At 40.7% G+C, this 24,136-nt stretch overlaps 1 protein-coding gene across 2 annotated transcripts in view; it reads right to left on the bottom strand.

Annotated features, from left to right (window-relative positions):
- Positions 1-610: 610 nt before the first annotated feature.
- LOC134538846 (bestrophin homolog 22-like) overlaps positions 611-24,136 on the bottom strand; it is a 125,389-nt gene continuing 101,863 nt past the window's right edge. Inside the window, exons 12-16 of one of the 2 annotated variants that reach the window (XM_063380391.1) lie at positions 17,801-17,925; positions 16,733-16,930; positions 14,748-14,862; positions 12,169-12,256; positions 611-2,424 (exon numbers count right to left, since the gene is read on the bottom strand). In XM_063380391.1, coding sequence (XP_063236461.1) covers positions 1,902-2,424; positions 12,169-12,256; positions 14,748-14,862; positions 16,733-16,930; positions 17,801-17,925 — 1,049 coding nt within the window. In that variant the 3' untranslated portion in view covers positions 611-1,901. The remainder of the gene's footprint in view (positions 2,425-12,168; positions 12,257-14,747; positions 14,863-16,732; positions 16,931-17,800; positions 17,926-24,136) is intronic. The other variant, XM_063380392.1, reaches the window with a different exon arrangement.

Genomic DNA, 24,136 nt, shown 5'->3' with positions numbered 1-24,136 from the left:
CCCAGCTGTCACCACAGCGACCGGGGCAGCGCCTTCTTCAGGAGGGGGGGGGGGTGTTTGACGTCGTACCGACTGGAGGCCATTAGGCCCGGCCTCGACCTGTCAGTATTGGCTCCCGCTGGTGGAACGCACCCCTCGCAAATTTTGTCATGGAACTGCACCTGATGCAAACAACCAATAATAATTCACGGAGTAAGCAAAACAAACTATTCCCTTAAATTAACACGTGATAAGAAATGTGCGTCGTAGAGCACGAGTGTTAGCCCCCTCCGGGCATAGTGTTTAATGAACGCCCTTAATTATCATCGCGGCCTAGAGCCTTGATTTAAGTAAGAAACAAAGTGCTGAAGCAATATCCAGAACAAACCCACAAACATAAACATAACCAGTGGTTTTTACCAACTAGTCAGTAGTCTTTAAGTTGACTAATCTTTTTAAATAATATTTGTTCAATTTCTTAAACTAATGCTTTACTCAATATTTCATAATACATTTAATGTCAGCATTAATATTCAAACAAGGTTATGTACTATTAACAAGAAAGTTTTCAATTAAAAACCGAATAACAGTAATTTATTTTCTTGACTCGTGGTTTAGTGAGCGGCGGAACGGTTACCCCCTCCCCCCCCACCCTGCGCGACAGCCCCTCTGGCAGTGCAGATCAGCTCGCGGCCCGGGGTGGATGTGTTCGTGCGTTCGTTCCGTGGGGAACCTTCAATTAATTACTCACCGAATCTTTACTCTGGTAAATATAGTCATGAACCAAATCCTTTGTAACGTCAATTCCCCACACGACCCCGGGCCTGTTTTTAAGGTGCAGGGCTTAACCTGGCAGTCGTAATTCCTGCCTTAAGGCCACGGGCCACAGGGCCGCCTTAAGGTCAGTCACTTTACGGACCTGGCTGACTCCAGGACAACCAACGAACTCCCCCCTCTAACGGACTGCCTTAGGGAGAGACAATCATAATTAATCAAGAGTAGTGTCGTGTAATATTGTGTATCAATTATGTCCAAATTATCAACGAAAAGTTGTGTCGTACAATATCGTGTACCCAAATATGTCCGTTAATAAATACATGTACCACACATTTTCAGTTCCAGTGCATGTATTACATCTGTAGTTAGGCACCAGCTACCTTATGCTGAACAGGGAGTGTCACCATTGTCTACTAGCAGTTAATACCACCCTTAAGATACAGCCACCGAGTCTAGGGAAGCACGCTCGGGCCGATCGACCCACCCCATTGGTTAGACGTACGAGCTAACCTGGCGCCCTCCCGGAAAAACACACCATAAAACACCACCAGCCCCTTAGACTCGCAGCGGGACTCGAACCCGAGACCCCGGCCGACGGCAACACACACTATATTTTCTTTATAAAACTTATAGTGCCTAAATTCACGGTGAGCCATCAGATGATACCAAATTTCGGAGAAGCGAAAGTCGGGTAAAAAACTCTACTGTAAAGAAAACATTTTAAAAATTAACTGTTAATCTTTCTTCACTGAGTGGGTGGTTAAGTTAACATATGTTTGAAAACAAAAAAAATTCTCGCTACAAAACAGGAAGGAAATGGTTTCATTAAAGAGTTTTCTTGCAGGGTAGTTCTGGCTTCCTTTTTATTACAAGGAAGACTTGAAGGAAAAGGAAAATTCTCTACATATGGCTCATAGTATCGAGGTGCAGTAGAGACTGTCCAGCAATTCCTGGTAACATACTGTGTAACAGTTCCTGTCCTAATGTCTCCTCTAGCGAGGCAGATAATACATGGTGGTCTCACGTCCCGTGTCATCGCGTAGAGTACTGCAGTAGTGGTTGTCAGGTTGTTTTCACACTATGTTCCTGGCAATACACACCGTTGCACAGTTCCTCTACTGATGTCCCCACTAGCGAGGCCGAGGCTACACGGTGGACTCGCGCCCCGAGTCGTCGCGCGGCGTCCTGCAATAGAGGCTGTCCGCCTCGCACTGCTCGCTGATGGGCGCCAGCTCTCGGAACTCGTGTATCGTGCGGCGCCCGAGGGGCATCGCCGCGCCGTCACCCTCGGGCGCCTCGTGGGCGGGCGACAGCGCCGGCACGGGTATCGCCGCGCTGGGGGTGAAGGCCCCGGGCTTGTCCGCTGGCGGGGCGACTGCAGGAGACGTGCTCGCGAGGAGCGCTGGGTCGCAGGCGGCCGGGTCGGCCTCCGGGCCGGGGCGTTCCTCCTGCTGCCTGACGCTGCGGGTGAGGCTGCTGCTCGGGCGGGTCCCCGCCGCGTCCTCCCAGGGCAGGGACCCGCGCCGTCGCTCCCGTCCCGGCGTCGACACGCTGGGCGACGTCGACGCCTGCGCGAAGCTGTGGGTGACCGGTGGGCTGAACGGCACCACGATGCGCGGTGCGTCGCCGCCTTGCTCCAGGGTCAGCAGTCCTGGCCCCGGGTCTCTCCTGCAGGCCGGGCAACAACCCCCTCCCTCAGCGGTTCATCCACACCAGGGGCGCAACAACTAAATTTCCAAAGGAGGGGGGGGGGGGCAATATATCTTTTTATGAAGAATAATCGATCCCCTTTATTGAAGCGGGGGGGGGGGGGGGTCCTCCCCTGGGAAAATTTGTATTTCGAGGTGGAAAATGGTGGTATTTAAGCAGTTTTATTATCTAAAAATCGATTACACAGCACTTTCTTTGCCCCCGTTTGCCCCCACTTCAAGGTTTCAGAGGGGGGGGGGGGGCAAAATACCCTTGCCCCCCCTGTTGTTGCACCCCTGATCCACACCTTCGTGACAAGAGTAAACTGTGCCATGTTTTAAAAGTCAACCATTTCTTCAAGTTTTTTCCTCTCAGGAAACGTTATTTTATTCTTGTAATTTTGGTTCAGAAGGAGCGTTTTGCATGGTAATGATATAAGATGACAGAAAGTCCTTGAATTATTATGAACTCGCAGATTTTTTTTTCAGGGAAATTAATTTCAGCTATTTCGTAAACACCTTCCAGTTTGGTACAACTATTCTGTGCAGCCTTTCACGTGATGATCACTGATTGACATTAAACTTTTGGCCAGCTCTTATAAAAGACGTCAATGAGAATTTGAAAGAATAAAATACAAAAAAAAAAAAAACAACATAAATCTACCGTTTATTAAAGAGTGATGAAATGTACACCTTAAACAAAAACATACTCATAAAACAAATGGAAAGAAAATTCACGATAAATATTAATAACTGACCTGAAAAGCGAACGAATCAAAGAAAAATAATAAATATCAAAGAAGAAATAATTAAACAATGGAGTAAAATATGAAATAAATGCACACATTAGTACACCAATAATAATTTAAAGTCTAGTACATGAAGAAATGAACCAAAAATATAGAATGTTCCAAAATGATCTTTCCAAATTTGATTGAGTATAAGTCAGAAATGGGGAATGATATTGCGTCATAATATTCACACAATTCTAAAGTTTTGTTTTACAGCAAAAGTTACAACAATTCTCTCTTTAGTATTCTTTTGTTTTGTCTGGGCAGTTGAGGCATAGACGAAAATGGCCACCTCCAGGAGTGGCACAGTGTATGGAATAGTGGACAGAGACCAACCAAATCTGCTACCCAGGTCCGGCTTGTTATTTAACTTAATACTTTTAGTCTATTAGCTATATATATTTCATAACTCTTTAATAAAATGTATTTAACAAAAAAATGTTTGTATATCAATTGTTTGTATTTAATTAACTTATACATCGAATGGAACCTTAAATTAATAAATGCATAAATAAATTAATAATATTTTTTGATTGGCTGTAACCCTTAAGTGTGAGCGCTCACTGGATTTTAATAATTTTTACAAACTTAATTTTTTTCTGATTTGCTAATCCACGAGTCTAGAAAACAAAATGCTTAAGAAGTCAATGGAAGAGAGGTTATAAACTTTTTAGGTATTATGAGAGTGTATTTTAGTGTATTTGTAAGTATTTATTTTAATTTCTTTTAATGAATTTTAATGGCTACTTAATACATGGGTATGGGTATTTATTTGCAAGTGTGCGGAAAACTCTCCAACTGCTGCATGGCCATTCTCTGATTGGCTGCTGCAAGAACCAATCCCCTGCATGCTCACTCTGATTGGTAGAGACTTCAACCATCCACCGCAGATCGTCTTTCTATTGGCTGGGACCACCGACCAATCGTGTAGGCCCTTACTGCTGACTGGCCACATCCTTTGGTCAATCATCTCCTGTTGGCTCTCCCCATCGCTACCCAGAAGGTTCTGTGTCTCGGATTGGCTATGGCCACAGCCAATTGGCATTCTAATGCATGATTGGGCAGTAAATTTCACCAATAGCGACTTCGGGAGCCTGGGATTCGCTGTTAAACCGGAATGGCGAACAAACATACCGATGATGTTAGTACTTTGCCAGCTCAATGGCAACCGTTTCCACTTTCAGCATCTCCAGTAAAGCACCGACCGTCAACCCGCCGAACGTTTGCTGGAATGAGCTCCGTTACATCACTTCTTCATCCGATCAACCCCAGGACGGCAAACATTTCCAAGGATGCCATAAAGGCCATCATGCAGTAGACCTTGTGACCTAGTGTCCACTAGTCCACTCTTGAAATTTTTCTTCTTAAGATGTTTTTGGTTGTATTTTATATAATTTTTAGATTGTATTTCACGTAAATTTTACATGTATAATTTTGTGAGTATTTCGTTAATTTAGATGTATTTTTTTTATGTTTTGGCAGTTACCACTTTCTTGATATTTTATGCATAAGTTGGTAACACTGAAAATATATTTTCAAGAACAATCTAGTGACTTTCATATTAAGTATAGTAAATCGTTATTTTATTTTGGTGGTTATATAAATAAATATATGTTTCTATTTAAAGGTTTTAATTAGGTTATAAGTTTAACACGCTTTTGATACCCGTGGCGAGTGACGTCAACCGCAGCGCTAGGTGTTCTTGGTCATGGAAAGTGGGGGAATCAGCTGGGTTGCCGGGCCGTGCGGACGTGACAGCGTGTGTGCGAGTTTAGCGATGCGCGAGGTGAAGTGAGTTTCTCACTCGCCGGGCGTCCGCGATGCGGAATTGTGCGTGCAAACGCAGTAATAAGTTCAAGACGATGGTTTTTTAAAAGTAACTTGCTGATTTACGACATGCTGTTTGGTGTAGCGCGGAACTATGCTACTGCAACGAGCTGTGACGCGTTTTCGGGAGTGTTTTAACGACACGAAAGCTTGTGAAAAATGGCGCCGGCTATTCGTCGCGAGCGGGGTTTCATGTAGAGCCTAGGTCCCCACAAGGGTGGGGGCTGGGTGGACCTCTGGGGCCAGCCCAGTTTATTTTTAAATGTTTAAAGATTATATTTTTTACAAACTAAAAAAAAAAAAAAATTGAATATTTTTTTTCATCCAATGAAATTTTAGAAGATTTTACACATCTATAATAGCAAATTTCATTTTTCTGTAACTATTTTCATTTTTATCTTATTATGTGAAATAAATATAAATACTTGCTGTGGTTATTTTTAAGTAAAAATAATTATTATATAAACAAAGCTTACAAAATAGTAACCATAATCATACCCTGTATTTCCAGGTTAAATTACATTCTAGAAAGAGTGTAGGTAAGAAATAACCATGCAATTTTAATGTAACACGTGACTGTAAAATTGATGGGGGGGGGGGGGGGGGGGCATCTCCGATCCTGGGTCCAGGGCCCGTTATCGGATGTGGGGGCCACGTGTGAGCCTGCTATTTCTACATCAAGCTTGTGGTCCGGGAGTGCAAGAGCTCGCGTCACGGATGTGGATTCGGCCCAGTACCAGGTGTTGATCGCAGACCAACAGACAATGCAAGTAAGTGACAGATTCGCCACATCCCTGTCCCGATTCAACAGCTAAACTGATGATGTCACAACCAAAATATGTTGGAAGTAAAAAATAGGAGTTTTTGCGCTGTTAATTTACCGCGAGCGTGCGCTGAATCATTAAGTACAAGGAACTTAAACACAGCTGTAACAGTTATGTATATTTTATGCCCCGCCTTCCCGAGATACTTTTTTTTTTGGGCAATTTAATGAAAGAGTTAAAAAAATGGCAATTTATAAAATAAACTTTGAAGTTAAACATTTTTCAAGAGATAATTTTATAGATTAAAAAAAAAGGTATTTTTTGATATTTACGTAATTTAGTTCTTAGTATTTTCAAGAACCTTGTCGGATAGTTAATTAAATTTAACGTAAGGATTGTGTTAATTGTTTCAAAAAGTAAAAAAAAAAAAAAGACCTAATGCACGTAAGATAAATATTTAATATAAATTAGTAGTATTTATTCATAAGGATTGTATTGTATTTTGGTACAGTGGATAGTTGAACCGATGTTAAAAAAAATTATACTAGCTCTTTTCACTTGTAGAAGGAGACGTAAGTTTGAAGAATTATGATACATTAAAAAAAAATTGTATTTTTCACAGATGTTAATTTTTGCATACTCGCAATTTTTCCTTGACTTTTCTGCCTTAAGTTTACCCAAGTGTATTGCTCATACATCGTAGGATAAAGTTAAAATAAATAAGAATAATGGTATATTTTATTTTGTTTGCAAAAAGTTTGAATTACACAATCATGGGCGTCGCAACCGTGGGGGGGGGGGGGGGGGGCCGGGACGGGGCCGGGGGGGGGGACACGCCCCCTCCCCATAATAAAAGTCTTCAATTTCGTCCCCTCCAATAATATATTTAGTTTCGTAAAAATATGATTTCTGTGATATAACCCATATGTTGCGCATGGTGCATTTAGTCCAATCGTGGAAATGTGAGCACTTTTTAATTCGATCTTCGTGTAAAATCAAAATCAGGTCCGATACCGAAGCGCGCCGATAGCAGAAAGCCGAGACGAGTCGAGCCGATCCGATCTTGTGCGCGGCCTTCCATCTGATAGCACGGGTTCACATTACTGCCGTCTGCTGCGAGCCGAGCAAGTGCGCGTCCTGCTTTAGCTCTTCGCACTTCTTTGTCTCGGACAGCTGGCTAGGGGATCATCCATTAATCACGTGAGGCTCGAAAAGGGGGAGGGGGGGGGGGGTGGTTAGGAAAAATCACGAAATATCACAAGGGGGGAGGAGGGGTGTAGAGAGATATCACGTGTATTTATTTTTTTCACGTGATTTCTACTAAACCGAAAAGCGACGCGTGACCTTGACTCGCCGTAGCCAGGCAACAATATCCCCGCCCGGCTCGGCTTGCCAGTCGCCAGCAAGACTGTGATTTTGGCGCCGAATATACATGCTGTGCTTAATTTTCCAGAATTAAATTTAGATTATACCTATATTTAAAGATAATATTCTAAAATTTTTAAAAAATTTTTTGTACCGAAAAAATACACGTGATTTGTTGGGAAAGGGAAGGGGGGGGGGGGGGTAGTCTAAAACCTCACCACAAATCACTAGGTGGGAGGGGGGGTTAAAAATTTGCTAAAAAAACATCACGTGATTAATGGACGACCCCTAGCTTAAAAACTGTGTACCATCTAATTTCGGACATACTTCGAGAGCTTACAGAGGACAACTATGATGGAGCCAGTGGCCTTCTGCATTGTTTCTCAAATGGATTGACCTATCATGGGTTTGTTTTGGCCAAATATGTCATCGACTTCCTAGAACTACTGAATAAGTCGTTCCAAGGACGAAAGAAGACTCTGTCTGGAAAAGTCAGGTCTGTTCAGACCGTTTTTAGTTAGTTTGAGTGATCTGCGTGCTGAAGATAAATTCACGACTATTTTCAATTCTTGCTGTGATAAAATTGATGAGCTCAGTTTGGAACCTCTGACCCTCCCAAGAACTGTGAGACCACCTAAAAGGTTTCGTGGGCCGGGAAAACAGCATGAGTGGCAGGGCCGGCGCATCCATATAGGCGAACTAGGCAACCGCCTAGGGCGCCAAGTAGCTGGGGGCGGCGCAGCACGACACATAAAAGCTGATATAATATGTTTAACGATAATTTAAACTAGATGAAAATGGATTTTTGTAACAGTTTGGAATGTTTATATTGATATAAGTAATTATTTAAAGTCCACGGTGACCTGCTTATGATTTGTAATAAGTAAAAAAGTAAAAAAAAACACAAGCCTGCTTACATTTGATTATTGACAAAATCTTAGGCTTACGTGATGTATTTTGAGGCAAGAAAATTTTTTTTGTGAGTGTTCGGGCGGGGGGGGGGGGGGGGGGGGGCATTAAGGTTTTTCGCCTAGGGCGCCAATTTACCTTGCACCGGACCTGATGAGTGGAATTATTGTGAGGAGTACTTCCGGCAAAAATATTATAAAGTTATTGAGACGGCCATGATGGAACTGCAAGAAGGTGTAAGTTAATTGAGCAGAGTGGTGTGCAGAAGATTATGATGCTGGAAAATGTACTTATTACTGGGGAAAATACTGAGCTATTAAAACCATACATTGAAGTCGACCCAGAAGCCTTAAAATTATAAATTAAATTATTTTTGAAGAATTACAGTATTTCCCGCCTCAGTGATGCTGCTACAGCGTTCAAAGAGATGGTGCCAGAAGTCCGGAATATATTTAAAAATGTGGAATGTTTGGTTAAGCTGTTGCTGGTGTCCCCGAAGCAGAGAGAAGCTTCAGTGCTCTTAGGCGCCTCAAAAGTTATCCGAGGACTACTATGTCACAACCTAGACTAAATCAAGTTGCACTTTGCTATGTCCATAAAGAACTGCTCGATAAAGTTGATGTCAGGAAAGTGGCTCAGCTGTTTGTGTCAAGAAAGGACTACAGAAAATAGTTGTTTGGAAGTGTGCGAGATGAAAATGTTTTCCTACACTAGAAAACATATAGAATATAGTAGGTACTTGCCCATGTATAGAACGAGAACTCATTTTTATTCCTTAAAATGACTTTATGTGAGTGACTGTCGATAAAAAGTTTTCTTTTTCTTTATTTCTGTATGCTATTGTTATAAGTAGGCCTAAAGGTTTGCAGATGCATGGCTTAAGCGACAATGTTTAATAAAATGAAGCCAATGTTTGATTATTTCTTATCTGCTCCAGTTCAGTGAATATTTCACTCAGATCTTTGACAGACTTTGAAAATATATATATATTTTTAAGGTAAAATAATGATCAGGAGAGATACTATAATAATAGTGAATATAATCACTTTATTACTTATGTTTGTGTACATGTGCGAAATATTCTTAATACTGCTGCGGCATTTAAGTGTAACATTCAGGTTTCTCCTGATGTTTAAATTAATGATTTTGTGTGGATATAGCACCAGCATATATGTTAACTGTGTTTTTACAAATTTTTTCTCTGAAAATATTTTTTATAAAAAAATAAATTATATATTGCAACAAAATATAATTAGAATATTTAGGAAAGAAAAATGCCTAAAAACCACCTTTTTGCACCTTCAAACCCCAAATTTTACCGGGGGAGGATCCCCGGACCCCTCCACTTTTTTTTCCAAGGGATGGATATTCCTCAAAAACTAAATCAATTGAAGTCCCCCAAAAAAATACATACTTGCGACACCCATGACACAATTATGCTGTAGATGTTGTCCTAGTGTTTGGGGACGTGTGCCACCACCCTTTTTCGAAAAGGCGGGGAGGGATCCACAACCTGATAGGCGGCTCCTCGTTCTGACGACGGCAGCAGGACCATTTCATCATCCAGGCATCAGCCGCGCCTCGACTCACATCAGTCGCGCAAGGCGCGGCAAGACTCGGTTCGGTAGGCACAAGGTCTCGCTTCAGTGGCCCGTGGGGAACACCTGGCCCAGGCCTCTGCGTCCTCCGGCCAGTCCTTCAGCTGGATCAGGTAGATCATATCCGAGTATGCCCGCCTGCTTTCCATTGGGGCTGTCACTGCAACTACCACCACATACAGCATATAGTCTATGTCGACTCGCCTCGTGGGTTCTGCGCAATGTTGCTCAATAGCAGTAGCGCCTTCTAGGCCATGTAGCTCAATGGCAGTAGCGCCTTCTAGGCTCAGGGTCACGTTCCTCAATAGCAGTAGTTCCTTCTAGGCTCTGGGCCACGTTGCTCAATAGCAGTAGCGACTTCCAGGCTCAGGGCCATGTAGCTCAATGGCAGTAGCGCCTTCTAGGCTCTGGGCCATGTTGCTCAAATGGCAGTAGCACCTTCCAGGCTCAGGGCCACGTTGCTCAAATGGCAGTAGCGCCTTTCAGGCTCAGGGCCACGTTGCTCAAATGTCAGTAGCGCCTTCCAGGCTCAGGGCTACGTTGCTCAAATGGCAGTAGCGCCTTCCAGGCTCAGGGCCACATTTTTTAATGGCAGTAGCTCCTTCCAGGCTCAGGGCCATGTTGCTCAATAGCAGTAGCGCCTTCTAATCTCTGGGCCATGTTGTTCAATGGTAGTAGCACCTTCCAGGCTCAGGGCCACGTTGCCCAATGGCAGTAGCGCCTTCCAGGCTCAGGGCCATGTTACTCAGTATCAGTAGCGCCTTCCAGTCAAGCCGCATCTCCCTCACGGGATTCCCATATCCAACCATCAGGGACGGGTGCGGCCTCGTCTCAGCCAGTCTCCACTTCCTCTACGGTGGCGTAAGTCAGGTCGTCACTGAGCCATCGTCAGACTACCCTTGGTACGTTTATTTAGTTCCTGTAGTACAGGCACTCATACCTCTTGTCAACGTGGATGTAATCAAAATGACTCGAGAGCCCCGTCAACTGCTGGGCGGCTCTTCCACGGTGGCCTGCAAAGCATGGCTGAAGACTACGTTGTTCGGTTTTTCATTCGAAACGCGGGAAATCAGTTTTTGACGAGTTGGCAGCCTTCGACAACTTCCCGATCATACATCTGCCGCCTCACCTCCGAGGGCGAACTTCCCCGGGGTTTGACAAGGTTCTTGCTGATCCTGGACGATCCGGCGCAAGTAAACTGCGTGTGGTCCAGCGCTTGACCGGCCTTCGGGTTCGCCTTGAATTCTGAGGAACGCCTCTCCCAAAACCTATAATTAGACTTAAGGTGTTTGTAACCTATGGACTAAAAAAACTTATATCCTACGACGGTGTAAGAAACCTTGGAGGTTTGGAATGTAATAATAAAAGTGTTTTTATCCTGTAGTTACCACCGTGTAACCAATATGATGTATCATTTTTGAATAAAGAGATTTTAAAACTAAAAACCTGAACTACGAGTGCAGTTGTTTAGCGCGAAACTGTCGTTGGAGAGAAGTGAGGGGAAAGAGTCAGCTGAGCAGAGTGTGTATGTCGTGGGCCGTTGAGTCGGGAGTGACGAGCGGGGGTGTGCGGAGGCGAGCGGGGGCGAGCGGGGGCGAGCGGGGGCGAGCGGGGGCGAGCGGGGGCGAGCGGGGGCGAGCGGGGGGGAGCGGGGGCGAGCGGGGACAAGCGGGGGCGAGCGGGGACAAGCGGGGGCAAGCGGGGACAAGCGGGGGCAAGCGGGGACAAGCGGGGGCAAGCGGGGACAAGCGGGGGCAAGCGGGGACAAGCGGGGACAAGCGGGGGCAAGCGGGGGCAAGCGGGGACAATCGGGGGCGATCGTGGGCGCAAGGGGGCCAGCGGGGGCGAGCGGGGGCGAGCGGGGGGACGAGTGGGGCAAGCGGAGTCAAGAGGGGCGAATATTAAATAAAAAATAAGGTGACAAAAATTTGTTTAAAACTGATTTGATGTAACACATGTGCTGGAAATACAATTTTAAAACTGAACAAAAAAATTTAAACAAAAAACAACAAAAAAAATTATGCAAAACTTTTTGATAGAATTTATACTGTCAGTCTACAATGAAAATCAATGAAGATATACCGATGAAACAAGAAATTTTTAGATCAGACCATTTTTTATTTGAGTGCCTAAACACCAAATAATATTTTTTTTAAAACTCAAATACCACATGGAAATAGTACTAAGCTATAAAATTAACTATTATGAAAATGAATAAATAAAGTTATGATATATTATTAACCACACACGCAATTTGAATAAACTAAATTAATACATAATTTTAATTTTTAAAAATATTGTAAAAAATAAGGTACTGAAAAAATAAAAGATTTTTGGTTAAAAAAAATGAGTGTTATATGAATAATTAAAATATGAGGTAATCGTAATTATTAGTGTCTAAATAAATAATATGCGAAAACATAGTTAGTAAATAATGTGACTAAAAAACTAAGCAACAACATGTACTTACCAATCTGCCACTTTTCTTGTTCGAATAGCTGCAATTCTTTGAGAGTCAAACATTTTTGGTTTTGGCGATACACTGATCGAGACGTCATCTAAAAAAGAAAAAAAAATCATAATTATATTCTAGTTTATTATCTGCTAACTGATATTATCAATAGGCAACGCAAGCACTTTTAGTTTGTTTTTTTTTTTTGGGGGGGGGGGGGGGGGGGGCAATAAATTTTTCCTCGATATCTTTTGCCCATGATTATTATTACACATTTTTTTCCTTCAAAGTATGGCTCATACGTGAGGAATTACTTTCAATACATTCACTTAGCAAAAAGTGTTTAAAAGTCATGGTTATTCAATTCGATATTTAAAGAGTAACATACCTAGGAACAATTAAAAAAAGGATAGAATATTTTGTTCGTTCTTATGAAACAAGTGTAATAAATAATATAACATCATTTATATCAACAATTGAAAAGTTTATACAAAAATAAATTTGAAATTTTTTTATACAAATAAAGCATTTTTAAAAGAAATTTATAGTTGATTCACAAACAATTAACAAAATACATACATTTACTCATATTTAAAGACGTGAGATACACATTCTGGATATTGTCCATTTTGAGCTCATTTTATTGGTCACGATGTTTTGTTCAGAACATATCGTTATGCTTACGTGTATCACCTACAGTGGTCTATATACTTTTTCACAACATGATGATATTCCCGGGACGTATGCACACAAAAAAATAATTGCCATCGTATTAAAAATAATTTTGTTCTTATGAAAAGCTTCTGTTATGAATAAATTTGTGCGTATATTTCGTTAAATAATTTGCGTATTTCGGTGCTTATGCTTTCTTTTGTTGACATCTATATCTAAAAAATAACAAATTGTGTTTAAGTTTTGTCCAGAAAAAAATTTTAAACTATTAAATTTATTACTTATATTAAAGTAAAAATATTTGTTTCTATCGTAACAAACCACTAAGATTGTTGTTGAAATGGATTCACAGAAGTAGACAAATAATAATTACCAACTAATAAGTTAACATTTTCATCTGTCGAAATACTTATAGGCCTAATAGCACGGAGATCATAATTAACCTTAAACTAAACACACGTTGAACTGAAATTACATATTCACTCTTTGTTGATTGCAGGACACAAAACTCTTTACGCTCAGGAGTCACCATTTTGCTTTGGTGGCGCTGCCAGCGAGAAAACAACAAAGCAGCACTCGCGCATGCGCTTATTTAAAACTGTTTGAGTTACTCCTTAACTGTGACCTTGAACCAACACTCGACAACACTTAAAATTGATACTGTTAAAGTTTATAACTGGGACATTATTTTAGGAACATACTGTAATATTTGACGTGACAACGTCTAATAAATCGATGAAAGCCGGCTGCACGCACGAAAAAGGATGACTCGATGACTCATTGTCCCGTTACGCTCATTATATGCTTGCGCCGCATCTATCTCTCTTCCACTCGATTGGAACAACCATCGATTTGACTTTTTCGAGGCACATTAAACTTGAAACACTCCCATTCGTTTCCTACTTTTCCTATCATCGTCCTATCCTTAACAGAATAACACAGATTGGAAGAAGTTAAATAGCAAACATGTATAGAAGTTATAGCTAAAATAATCTGTTCGTTAAAGTATTAAACATATTTGAATTAATGACTGCAAATAAAAGTAAATTCATCAATTAAATTGTAGATTTCATTTCACTCCTTTTTTGTATCCATACAAAATAGTGATAATTCAATAAAAATGATTCAATTTTATTCATAAAACTATGCAATCGTTTAATCAATGTTTTGTTATGACGTTGTCACGTTAAACTATCGTCCGTAAACCGACTTTACAAACAACCAATTATTTTTTTATAATTATTATTAATAATCAGCTAAAACTGCACTAAAGGCTGATAAGGGCAGGGCTCTGCTGGGACACGCCCTTAGTCGAGATCCCCCGATCCTTGTCTGAATTCCCCCCCCCCCCCCCCCCATCCACCAGTTCTACTTGCTGCATACATTAACTCAGGTTAAATAATAAAAAGCACACATGCTACTGTATTAAATCGTTAATACATATTTCACGGGGATTACTAAAAGAACCGAACTATTTAATAAAATTATTGGCACAAGCAACAAAAGGCATAAGCAATTTATATGGCCGTGGTCGTGTTTCTGTGGTTGAAGGCTACATTTTTTTTAGCGATTTATGCCCTTTTTTTTCCTCTATACAGTCATATTTAAAAAAAAATATCTCTTATGATAAAGTACACATCCCTAAGGAAGAATATAAATTACACATAAGCGTAATCAATATTAAGGAGTATCATAGTTTACACCCAACATTTCGTTCATTTAATTTTACCCAATTTCGAATGCAGTTACGAAAAAAACTTTTTAATTTTCTGAATTTGGGGGGGGGGGGGGGGGGGGAGGGGTGAAATGACAAATTATTTATTGCGTTGACTTGTCCCCATTTTTTTGTGAATGCCAAACTACAAATTTACTTATAATAACTATGTACAACGAATTTATTGAATTTAAAACAATTATTGTTTTACCAGCATTTTCTTGAAGATAAGACGTCTTCACGGAACTGCCACTCACGTCACTCACGTCATCTGTTTCTACGTTGTCCAGACGTCTAACCTCTCCAGGCGTGGAGCAGGTCGTATCCTACACATAATAGAGATGACACCAAATATGTACCAATATAGGATTGTATTTGAGATAATTCGTCACTTACATTTATCTCTAAACATTATTACCCTCTCATTCATACTTAAAAACATTTTCGTCTACATTCTCTGCCTTTCAAAACAACGTTGAACAGGATTTCAAGTGAATTTTCAGGAAATTATAATACATAGCTTACTACAAAATTAAAATTACTACATCATTTCTGACGATCATCTGTAGCACTGTCGACATTTAAAATTGCATTTCAAATATTTTATTTACTTCGAGTTTATATCTTAGGAACTTTCCGTAAGGTTTCATTTACATCAAGCAACATTATGCCACCAATTTTTTAAATATCAATGAAAAATTTCCAACTTTTCTTACATGTATTTAAGCATTAACACTGTGTGTACATTAATTTTACTATTTTGTTCCGAAAGTATACTTTCTTTATGGACTAATTTTTTTATAATGCAGATAAATTGTTTCCTACTTTCATTCATATTTTAAATTAAAAGATTAATTCCAGTTATTATTCAATTATGAAATATTTTCCCTGCAAAAACCCAAATTTAAATAAACCTAAAATAACTCTCACTCCTCTAATTAATTACGTACATAGTGATCCCATTGACGACTAGGAATTTGTATGATAAAATATTTTTATTAATTTAATAATTTTTGGGTGCTTTACGTCTCCATTAGTTGGTATGACCTTTAAACTGATTCTGCCAACATAGATGCTAGTAACTGCTACATTGCGGAGTTCTGCAATTTAATAACTTACAAGTATTTTCTTCGCCATTAATTCAGAAACGAGAGACAAGCCTAACTTAGGTTCAACCACAGATCCCTAATTCTCCCTCCACATTTCTTCCTCCTTGACAATACTTTGTATGATGTTTGATGTTTGATGAATAAATGAATGATCCATTGAATGAATGAATGAGTGAAGTGTTATCGTCTCGATAACATTGAGGTATTTAGAGACGATAACGGGTGAAATGATAAGGAAAGAGCAGTGGAAAAATAAATGAGTGGGAGAAAATAACCATGAAGTAACCAACTGGCTCACGGCAAAGTCCGCCACATTTACTCTTTGTGAACAATCAGGGTTAGACACTGCCTGCCTGCCTTGCTGGGAGGCGAGTGATGTGACTATTCAATCGTCTGTTAAAATATTTATTCAAATACAATCTGCATCAAGTGATTGGGTTTTCAGATAACATTTCCCTCTTAGGGAATTTTTAACCTGCAAGTATTATGTAGCAAATATTTATTAAAAAATAACGTAAAGTAATAGTTTACTTTTTAGTTTAACGTCAAAATTATTATGAATTATCTCCTCGGGAACGATGGTAAATATATATTATGTACCGACAGAGGCCCTGGAACAGTTTTAGCATAGGTAAAACACAATGTAAATAAACCCTTTTATACGTACTTACACTCAGGGATAACATCCATCATTTAATTTTTTCCTTTTACTTTTTTTTCAACAATTTTAAAACTTCAGATTAAGTTTTAATATCCAAAGATTACAAATAATTATTTTCCATTAGCGTAATGAGGATATGACTGTTTTCACAAGATCAAGAAATATACTGGAAGTAGGCTATATCAAATTTAATATTTATAAATTAGAAAATCCAATTTTTGGGTGTTAAAAATTACTTGTATCCCTTTCCTTAGAAAAGGATATGTTGCGGGGAGTGTTCTTGGCCACACCCAGCTAGGAGAAGTATATCTTGTAGGGAAAGTCCTTGGCCACACCCACCTTGGAGAATGATATCTCGCGGGGGTTAACTTGGCCACACCCCCCTTGGAGATGATATCTTGCGGGGAGTGTCCTGGCCACACCCACCTTGGAGAATGATATCTTGCGGGGAGTGTCCTTGGTCCTGGCGGCGGAGGGCAGCAGCTGCGCCACCTCGGAGGTGTCGGCGGTCTCCTCTACGTCGTGGTCGACGGAGCAGCGCCTCGGGGCTACCATCTGGATGTGCGAGCCGATGGTGAGCACAGACGCCGCCAGCGACACGTCAGACATGTGGAACATCTCGTCCTGCGAGCAGTGAGGTGCGCACAGTCTACTTGGAGGGCTTACAAGGGAGGACATTCAACATTTTCCTTGTACGAGTGTAGAGATGTAGGTATGTGTGTGTATATATAATTATGTGGAAGTAGAGTTTCAGGGATGCAGGGAAGTAGTATCGTTGATACAGAGGAACGCAGTTACATATCTATTTAGATATGTAACTATGTAGATAAGTAGTGATGTAGATACAAGCGATGTATTTATGTAGTGCCTTAACCCTGATGGGATATAGGTACATAAGGTTTTAGATACGCAGACATATGAAGACACATGTGAATGTAGACACGTAGGTATGTAGATTCATATAAATGTAGATTATTGGGAATGTAGATACATGGGAATGTATATACATGGAAATGTATATACATGGAAATGCAGGTACAGGGGAATCTATATACATGGGAAATGTAAATATGTGGGGTTATTACATCGGGTTTGTAGATATGTAGATAAGTTGTGATGTTAATATGTTGGGATTTAAAATGTTGGGATGCAGATATGTGGGGATGCAGATATGTGGGGATGCAGATATGAGGGGATGCAGATATGAGGGGATGCAGAGGTGTAGGTATGTAGATATGTAGATATGTGGGGATGTAGAGGTTAGATGTGCAGAGGTGTAGGGATGTAGATATGTAGGGATGTAGGGATATGGGGATGAAGGGCTGTGGAGATTATGTAGGTAAGGTCAGAGATATGTAGGTATGTAGATGTGTAGGGATGTGGGGATGTAGGGATGTGGAGATTATGTAGGTAGGGACAGAGACTTGTAGGTATGTAGGTATGTAGGTGTTAGGGAATGTAAGGATGTTAAGAGGGGCAGGGGCATGGCAGTACCTGGTAGGTGCTCTCCCTGGCCATGGAGGCGTGGCTCTGCGCCTGCGACTGGCACCTGGAGCTCATGCGGGAGGCGCAGCGCGCCCTCTGGCCAGGCAGCGAGGCGGTGCTGCCCAGGTTGCTGCCTGCGGAGACACACGCACTTCCCGACACGTGCCCGCCACGACTAGTGATGGAAGATTGTGGCTCGTGGAGCATCAACATGAAGAAAGAAGGCCATTTGGAAGGTTAAGCTGATTGTCTTTGAAGAATAAAGGGAAAATAAGAAGTAATAACAACTTTGGCGGATGCAGTTGAGGTAGGAAGAGGAACAATGGAGATGGCTATAAAGTTTGTTACAGAATGACAAATGTTGGTTATGATGAAGAATGTTGTGGTTGAAATGTAGATATGAAGATGATGATAATGAAGAAACTGAACACGAAATTGTATGAGATATAGTTGGGTATATAGATCTTCAACAGAGGAATGAAAACACATATATAAATTTATATTTTAACATGCATTTGTAATCCAGTGGGTCCTTATAGCTATGGTTAGCTTATATTGATTTATTTATTGAATTTTCAATATGATAATATAATACAGTGATAGAACATGTCGTAGACCCAGTAGCCTAAGTAGATCACCAGCTTTATTATTATGAAGAATTAAATGGCAGCATGGGACAGAGAGATAATAAGAAGACAGAAATCTCCCAGTATGTGTACATAAGGGATAAGATCTGACAGTAAAAATACAGTTAAGTCAATTTGTAAATGTAAATATCTGTTGGATAACGATCCAGAAGAGGTTTGACTCCTGCTGGAGAAGATATCTGACACACAGGTGCAGGAGATGTTGCTGGTTGTATTATCCGTGATGGGATCCAACAGGTCCACAGAAAGGGTGTACGATGCGAATACATAGCCTCTCGATACTTATGGCAACCCTCAGCCTCCTAGTGGCACTAATGTTGTTTACAAAAATGTCTTTGCTGAGGGGTTCGCATTCCTCAGGCATCCCCAGTTGCCTGAAGTGTGAAACTAGTGAGGAAGAAGGGCTAGATCTGTGTGTAACAACAGGTGGTCACAGACATTGCCAGAGCCCTCAGACCACCAGGTCTCTGATGCAAAACACTTCGATGTTAATGCAGAAAAGTGAGGGTTAGGTGTCTTCTCCATTCCGGATTAGTCAGAAGCAGGTCTTATGGCTGTTAAGTCCCAGCCCAATTAACTGGGACTGGTGAGTACCCTTAAGCTGTCCCTGGGCACTGCAGTCTCAGTTGGCGATGTGGGCCTAACCGGGCTCTTGTAAGCTGGAAATCCACTAACTAGGGTGGCCCAGGTCGAGGACACATGCTTGGAATCCCCATGGACATTATCACTTTAAAGTCCCACACCGTGTCAAGTGTAGCGAGTTGATTGAGAGGAGGTGTGTTGAGTCAGCTGGGCTGTGATGACTTTTTAGTCTATCTGAGGTGGACCGACCCACTTTGTCGAGGTAATTCTCTGCTCATACACTCAACTCGTAGATCAGCACTCCTCCACTCGAAGTGATCCATTCCGTTGCTTGCCGTATGCACCTTCAGCTCAAAGATGACAACCCGAGGAAACCTGCAAGTGCCATGAAAAATTAGGGGTATGGGCTGATCCAGAATACCAAGGTCAGAAACTTAATGCCCAAATGGAGCAGGTTGGAGTATCTCTCGCGGTGGCAGGGGTTAGCTTCTTGATGGTTGGACGTAGTGAGTGGAGACAGCTCGGGCACTAGCCTGGTAGATGTAGGAGTTTCATTTTCTGGGGAATAGTCGAGTCCTGTAGTAATGTGGAGGTTGTGTGAGTGATAATAAGTGCTCAGTTTCAGGATGTAGAGCTGTGAGTCACTTTATCTACTAGGAAAACTACCCAAAAAATGTGAAATCAAGTAAACTTACTTCAAGTACACGACAATATAGGACACCAACAACCCGGCGATGCCTATGCCAAAAGGGGTCAACCAAATCTATTTATTTATAAACTTTCTGAGGACATCCTGCTTTGATGGATTTCTTTTTGGTTCATCAGTGCAGTTCATTCCGGTCCAGTTCATTCTAGTACATTCGAGAACATTCTAATACATTCAATGATGGGCTCTCGGTCGTAACACACACACGTCAAACTGGAGGAATCCCGAACATTTCATATTCCGAACATTTGTAGAGCACCAGTCAAAACATATGAGAACGCCCGAGGTTGACCACTTCCAATCACTATATCTACTATACCTCCACAGCTAGGGAATGCAATCTCGATCTCGCGAGATCCCGATCATCTGAGATCTCGCCTCATATTTCGAGAAGAATCTCGAAGCATAAAATGACGAGATCTCGGCCGAGATTGACGAGATTGGCAGTATTCAGCGACGCATGACGCGTGTTCTCTGCGCGCGAGCGAGTCGCTGACTGGCGAAGGAAAGTGTCGGACTGCATACGCAAACTATCCCGACTATTCCCGAGTATTCGCAATGTTGGGCGAGCGGAATAGAAACGAATAAGTGATATAGTTCTGACTAGAGTAAGTAAGCGGAAGAAATTTCGAGTGCGTGCAGGCACTTGTTTGTTTACAATTGTTTTGTTGTGCAGTTACTGTCATGGTGTGCTTAAATTACGTGTTTTATGGGTTAATTGAATGAAAATTTGTATTATATTATTTTGTTACGCAAGTGCTAGACTGTTAAGTTAATACTTTTAAAATGTCGTCAAACAATCAAAATGAACCTTTAATAGTTCGTTGCCGGTATGGAGATATTTTAAGAAAGCAGTGAATAATTTGACAGACCAATGCAAAATATGTACAGACAGTTGCACAAAAGGATTACATGTCCATATGAAGTCAATCCACAAAATTGACACAAAAACATTGAATGCGGGAGTTCGAAGAACATCAACCACTCTGCAATTTGATGCTGCGTCGTCGTCGTCTCTGCCATCGTCGTCTCTGCCGCCGTCGTCGTCGTCAGCGTCTACTACAATGTCGTCAGTGCCACCATCAGCTATAGACAAAGAGGCTCAAGAAAATAGCGAATGCCAAACGCCCCCTAAAAAGAAGGAAATCAGTGATTACTTTCAATCCGACTGTGACGTGACTAGAGAAAAAATGATTTCTCGAATGGTAGCGAAAGATGGACTGCCTTTTCGAGTTTTCTGCACATCCGAGGACATAAAGAATCTTTTTGCTTCAAAAGGTAACAATTATAAATTACTTTCTTCACCAAACACTATTAAATTAATTGTGATGAATTATGGTATTACACTCAAAATGAAAGTGAAAGAAGATCTTCGAAAGCTAAAGAACGAAGACTATAGATTTACACTTTCGTTTGATGAATGGACGCCTGGAATGAGTAGGCGCTTTCTGAATATTAATGTTCATATAACTATCAACAACCAGCCTACTTTCTGGAATCTTGGACTGGCGCGCATATTTGGAAGTATGTCCTCAGAGTCTTGTGTTCAGCTGTTTTTTAAAAGAAAAAATATCAGATTATGATTTATCCCTAGACAATGAGATATTTGGTATAACCACAGACAGAGCCAGTGTTATGAAAAAAATCGGACGTCTGATTGAACCGCTTCAACAGCTTTGCTACGCGCACGCGATACAGTTGGGTATAACAAACATCATTTATAAAAAAAAAACTAGAACCTAATCCTGAACAAAACACGAATCACAGCACAGAAGAGGAGGAAGAATTGGAAGATAACCCAGATAGTAACGATGGTTTATACTTTTCTTTACCTGTAAGACAAGCTGATCTGGCTTCGGAATACCATTCGATTGTAGAAAAACTAAGAAAATGTGTCAAACTTTTTAAGAACTCTCCCACCAAGAATGATATACTTCAGAATTACATTCAGCAGGAGTTTTGTGGCAAGACAATTCAACTGGTTCTTGATTGTAAAACTCGTTGGTATAGTCTTTGCAATATGATAAGCACATACAATAAAGTAAAGCAGTGTGTGGCCAAGGCTTTAATCGATCTCTCTCTCAGTTCTAATTCTGATTACTCTTTCACGGATGAAGAACATGCAGTCCTTAGTGACTTCGAAAATACATTCCAGCAAATAAAACTGGCCGTCGAGGTATTGTGCCGCCGCGATACAGATTTAGTAAGTGCAGAATATACGTTGCGGTTCATGCTTCGCAAGTTAGAGGACCAGAATACTCCACTGTCAGAAAAACTAGCCGAGTCGATGAAAAAGCGGATCTCCGAACGTCGTATAAATGCAACTGCTGCATTGTTGTGTTTAAAAAAATCCGGCTAGTTATCAGGATGATTTTGAACTATCGAAGGGCGACGAAATTTTTCAATTACCTAGCAAGTATATTATAAGAAAGGAAATTAAGAATATAATCAGACGATTACATCGCAGCACTACACAACCAGATACTCTTTCTCAAGCCTCGACCTCAACTTCTGGTAATGAAATAAATACCGGTACTGCAGCAAACTTGGCAAACGAGGATGACTTGCTTCTTTCAATGATTGCAGAGGATATGAATTTGCATTCTGCTGTAAGATCAAATATAAGTCTTCAAGAGGAACTAGAAGATACGTTGAAAGCCTGTAAAAGTCCTTTCTCGCGGGTTGCTACTATAACAGACAGGCTAGAGTCCGTGATAGATGGATCTCTATGATTGTGGAGGATCGAGGAGTATGTTTTTTTTCAATTTTCATACAACAGCTTGCTCATGCTGATACCAACTAGTGTTGAATCTGAGAGGGCCTTTTCAGCCGCTGGCTACATAGCAACTGACATAAGATGCCATTTATACGACAGCACTCTAAGCACTATTCGTTTTTTAAGAAGCTATTTCCAAAATCACTCTTAATTTAGTTAGGAGTGATCACTAGTAATCACTCCTAGTTTAAGAGTGATTTTGGAAATAGTAATTAATTATGGAAATTTTTGTTTTCACTATCATTATCTTTGTTAAAATAAGTACTTTCTTTATAAGAGATTTTACGGGTCTGAATTGTTGTGTTCATTAACGTAACATAAGTAAAAAATTATAAAAATAAAGACTTTTTTTTTCAATAATTCATGTTTTATCTTACTCCCATCATAATCACAACTACTAAGCAGTTTCAATCATGTTTCAGTTATCTGATTAAAACAATACTTTTCGAAATCCATTCGAGATCTCGAAAATGTCGAGATCTCGCCGAGATCGAATTTCTGATCCCTCGAGATCTCGACTTAGCGATCTCGTCTCGAGATTGCATTCCCTATCCACAGCTACCGACACACAACCCAACCATGATTGTGCACGATGGCAGAATAGAGTTTACTACCACATATAATCACTAGTGCTCTCTGGTGGGTAGTTGTGGATGCAATGTGAAATATATGGAAACCCGTGACTATTTATATATCGGTAGGTCCCCTAGTGGCGGACACCAAAGTTTTTCAGTAAATAAAATAAAAAACTGCTTAGAGCAAAGTAACTTTTTTTATGAAATAGTTGAGTCAACAAAGTTTAAAATCAAAATAAACTAACTAAAATGCAACTTCTAAATAAACATACAGTATTTAGAAAACAAAGGTGCCCCCCCCCAAACACTATGACTCACCCGCCCCCTAACCTAATGATGCGCACCCCCCCCCCCCCTTCACGAAATTTTTTATGCCATTTTCTCAATGATTTACTCAATTATTTTATAATATTATACTTTTTTAGTATTATATTTTATCACATTTTGCATTAATTAAAACTGATTTTCTAATAATAATTTTGGTCATATCAGGTAATATTTCCATCCTGAACCGACAGATGCCAAACTGCTTTTGTTGAGGAAAGTGCGGGGTTGTCAATTTGATTTACAAGATCCCTTTCAATTATCAAAGCACCAGAAACGTATTTTCACATTAGAAGCTACAATTATGTAAATAATATATACATTTTTCTCGTCTTTCAACCATCCCCCCCCTGAAATTTTAATGACGCAGTCTGCGTCGTTACCCCCCCCCCCCCCCGTGGGCACCCCTGTAGAAACTTAAATTAATCTTTGATAAAAAAAATGCTGTCACTGCAAGTGGGACCTAGTACCGGACGGACTGAACTTCGAACCCAATTGCCGGTCGTTTTAAAAACATCTTGCATCGACCTCATATGTATGCATCTGCACATTCAGGAATGTGTTCACGTGCTGCACCTGTGTTTTTGTACCATGTGCGTCTCTGCCTGAGGACGGGAGCAGATAGCAGTTCCCGAAACGTCGCTTGTTTCTGTTTTGGAAAACTATTGTGTTTGTTTCGTCTTTTTGTTTTGTTATGTTTTTTGTCTCGTTTCAACTGTTGTGCTGAATTTTTTT

The sequence above is a fragment of the Bacillus rossius genome, chromosome 14 (assembly GCF_032445375.1).
Source record: "Bacillus rossius redtenbacheri isolate Brsri chromosome 14, Brsri_v3, whole genome shotgun sequence".
Lineage (NCBI taxonomy): Eukaryota > Metazoa > Arthropoda > Insecta > Phasmatodea > Bacillidae > Bacillus > Bacillus rossius.
Note: the sequence above shows the minus strand (reverse complement) of the source record. Positions and strands in the feature narration are given on the sequence as shown.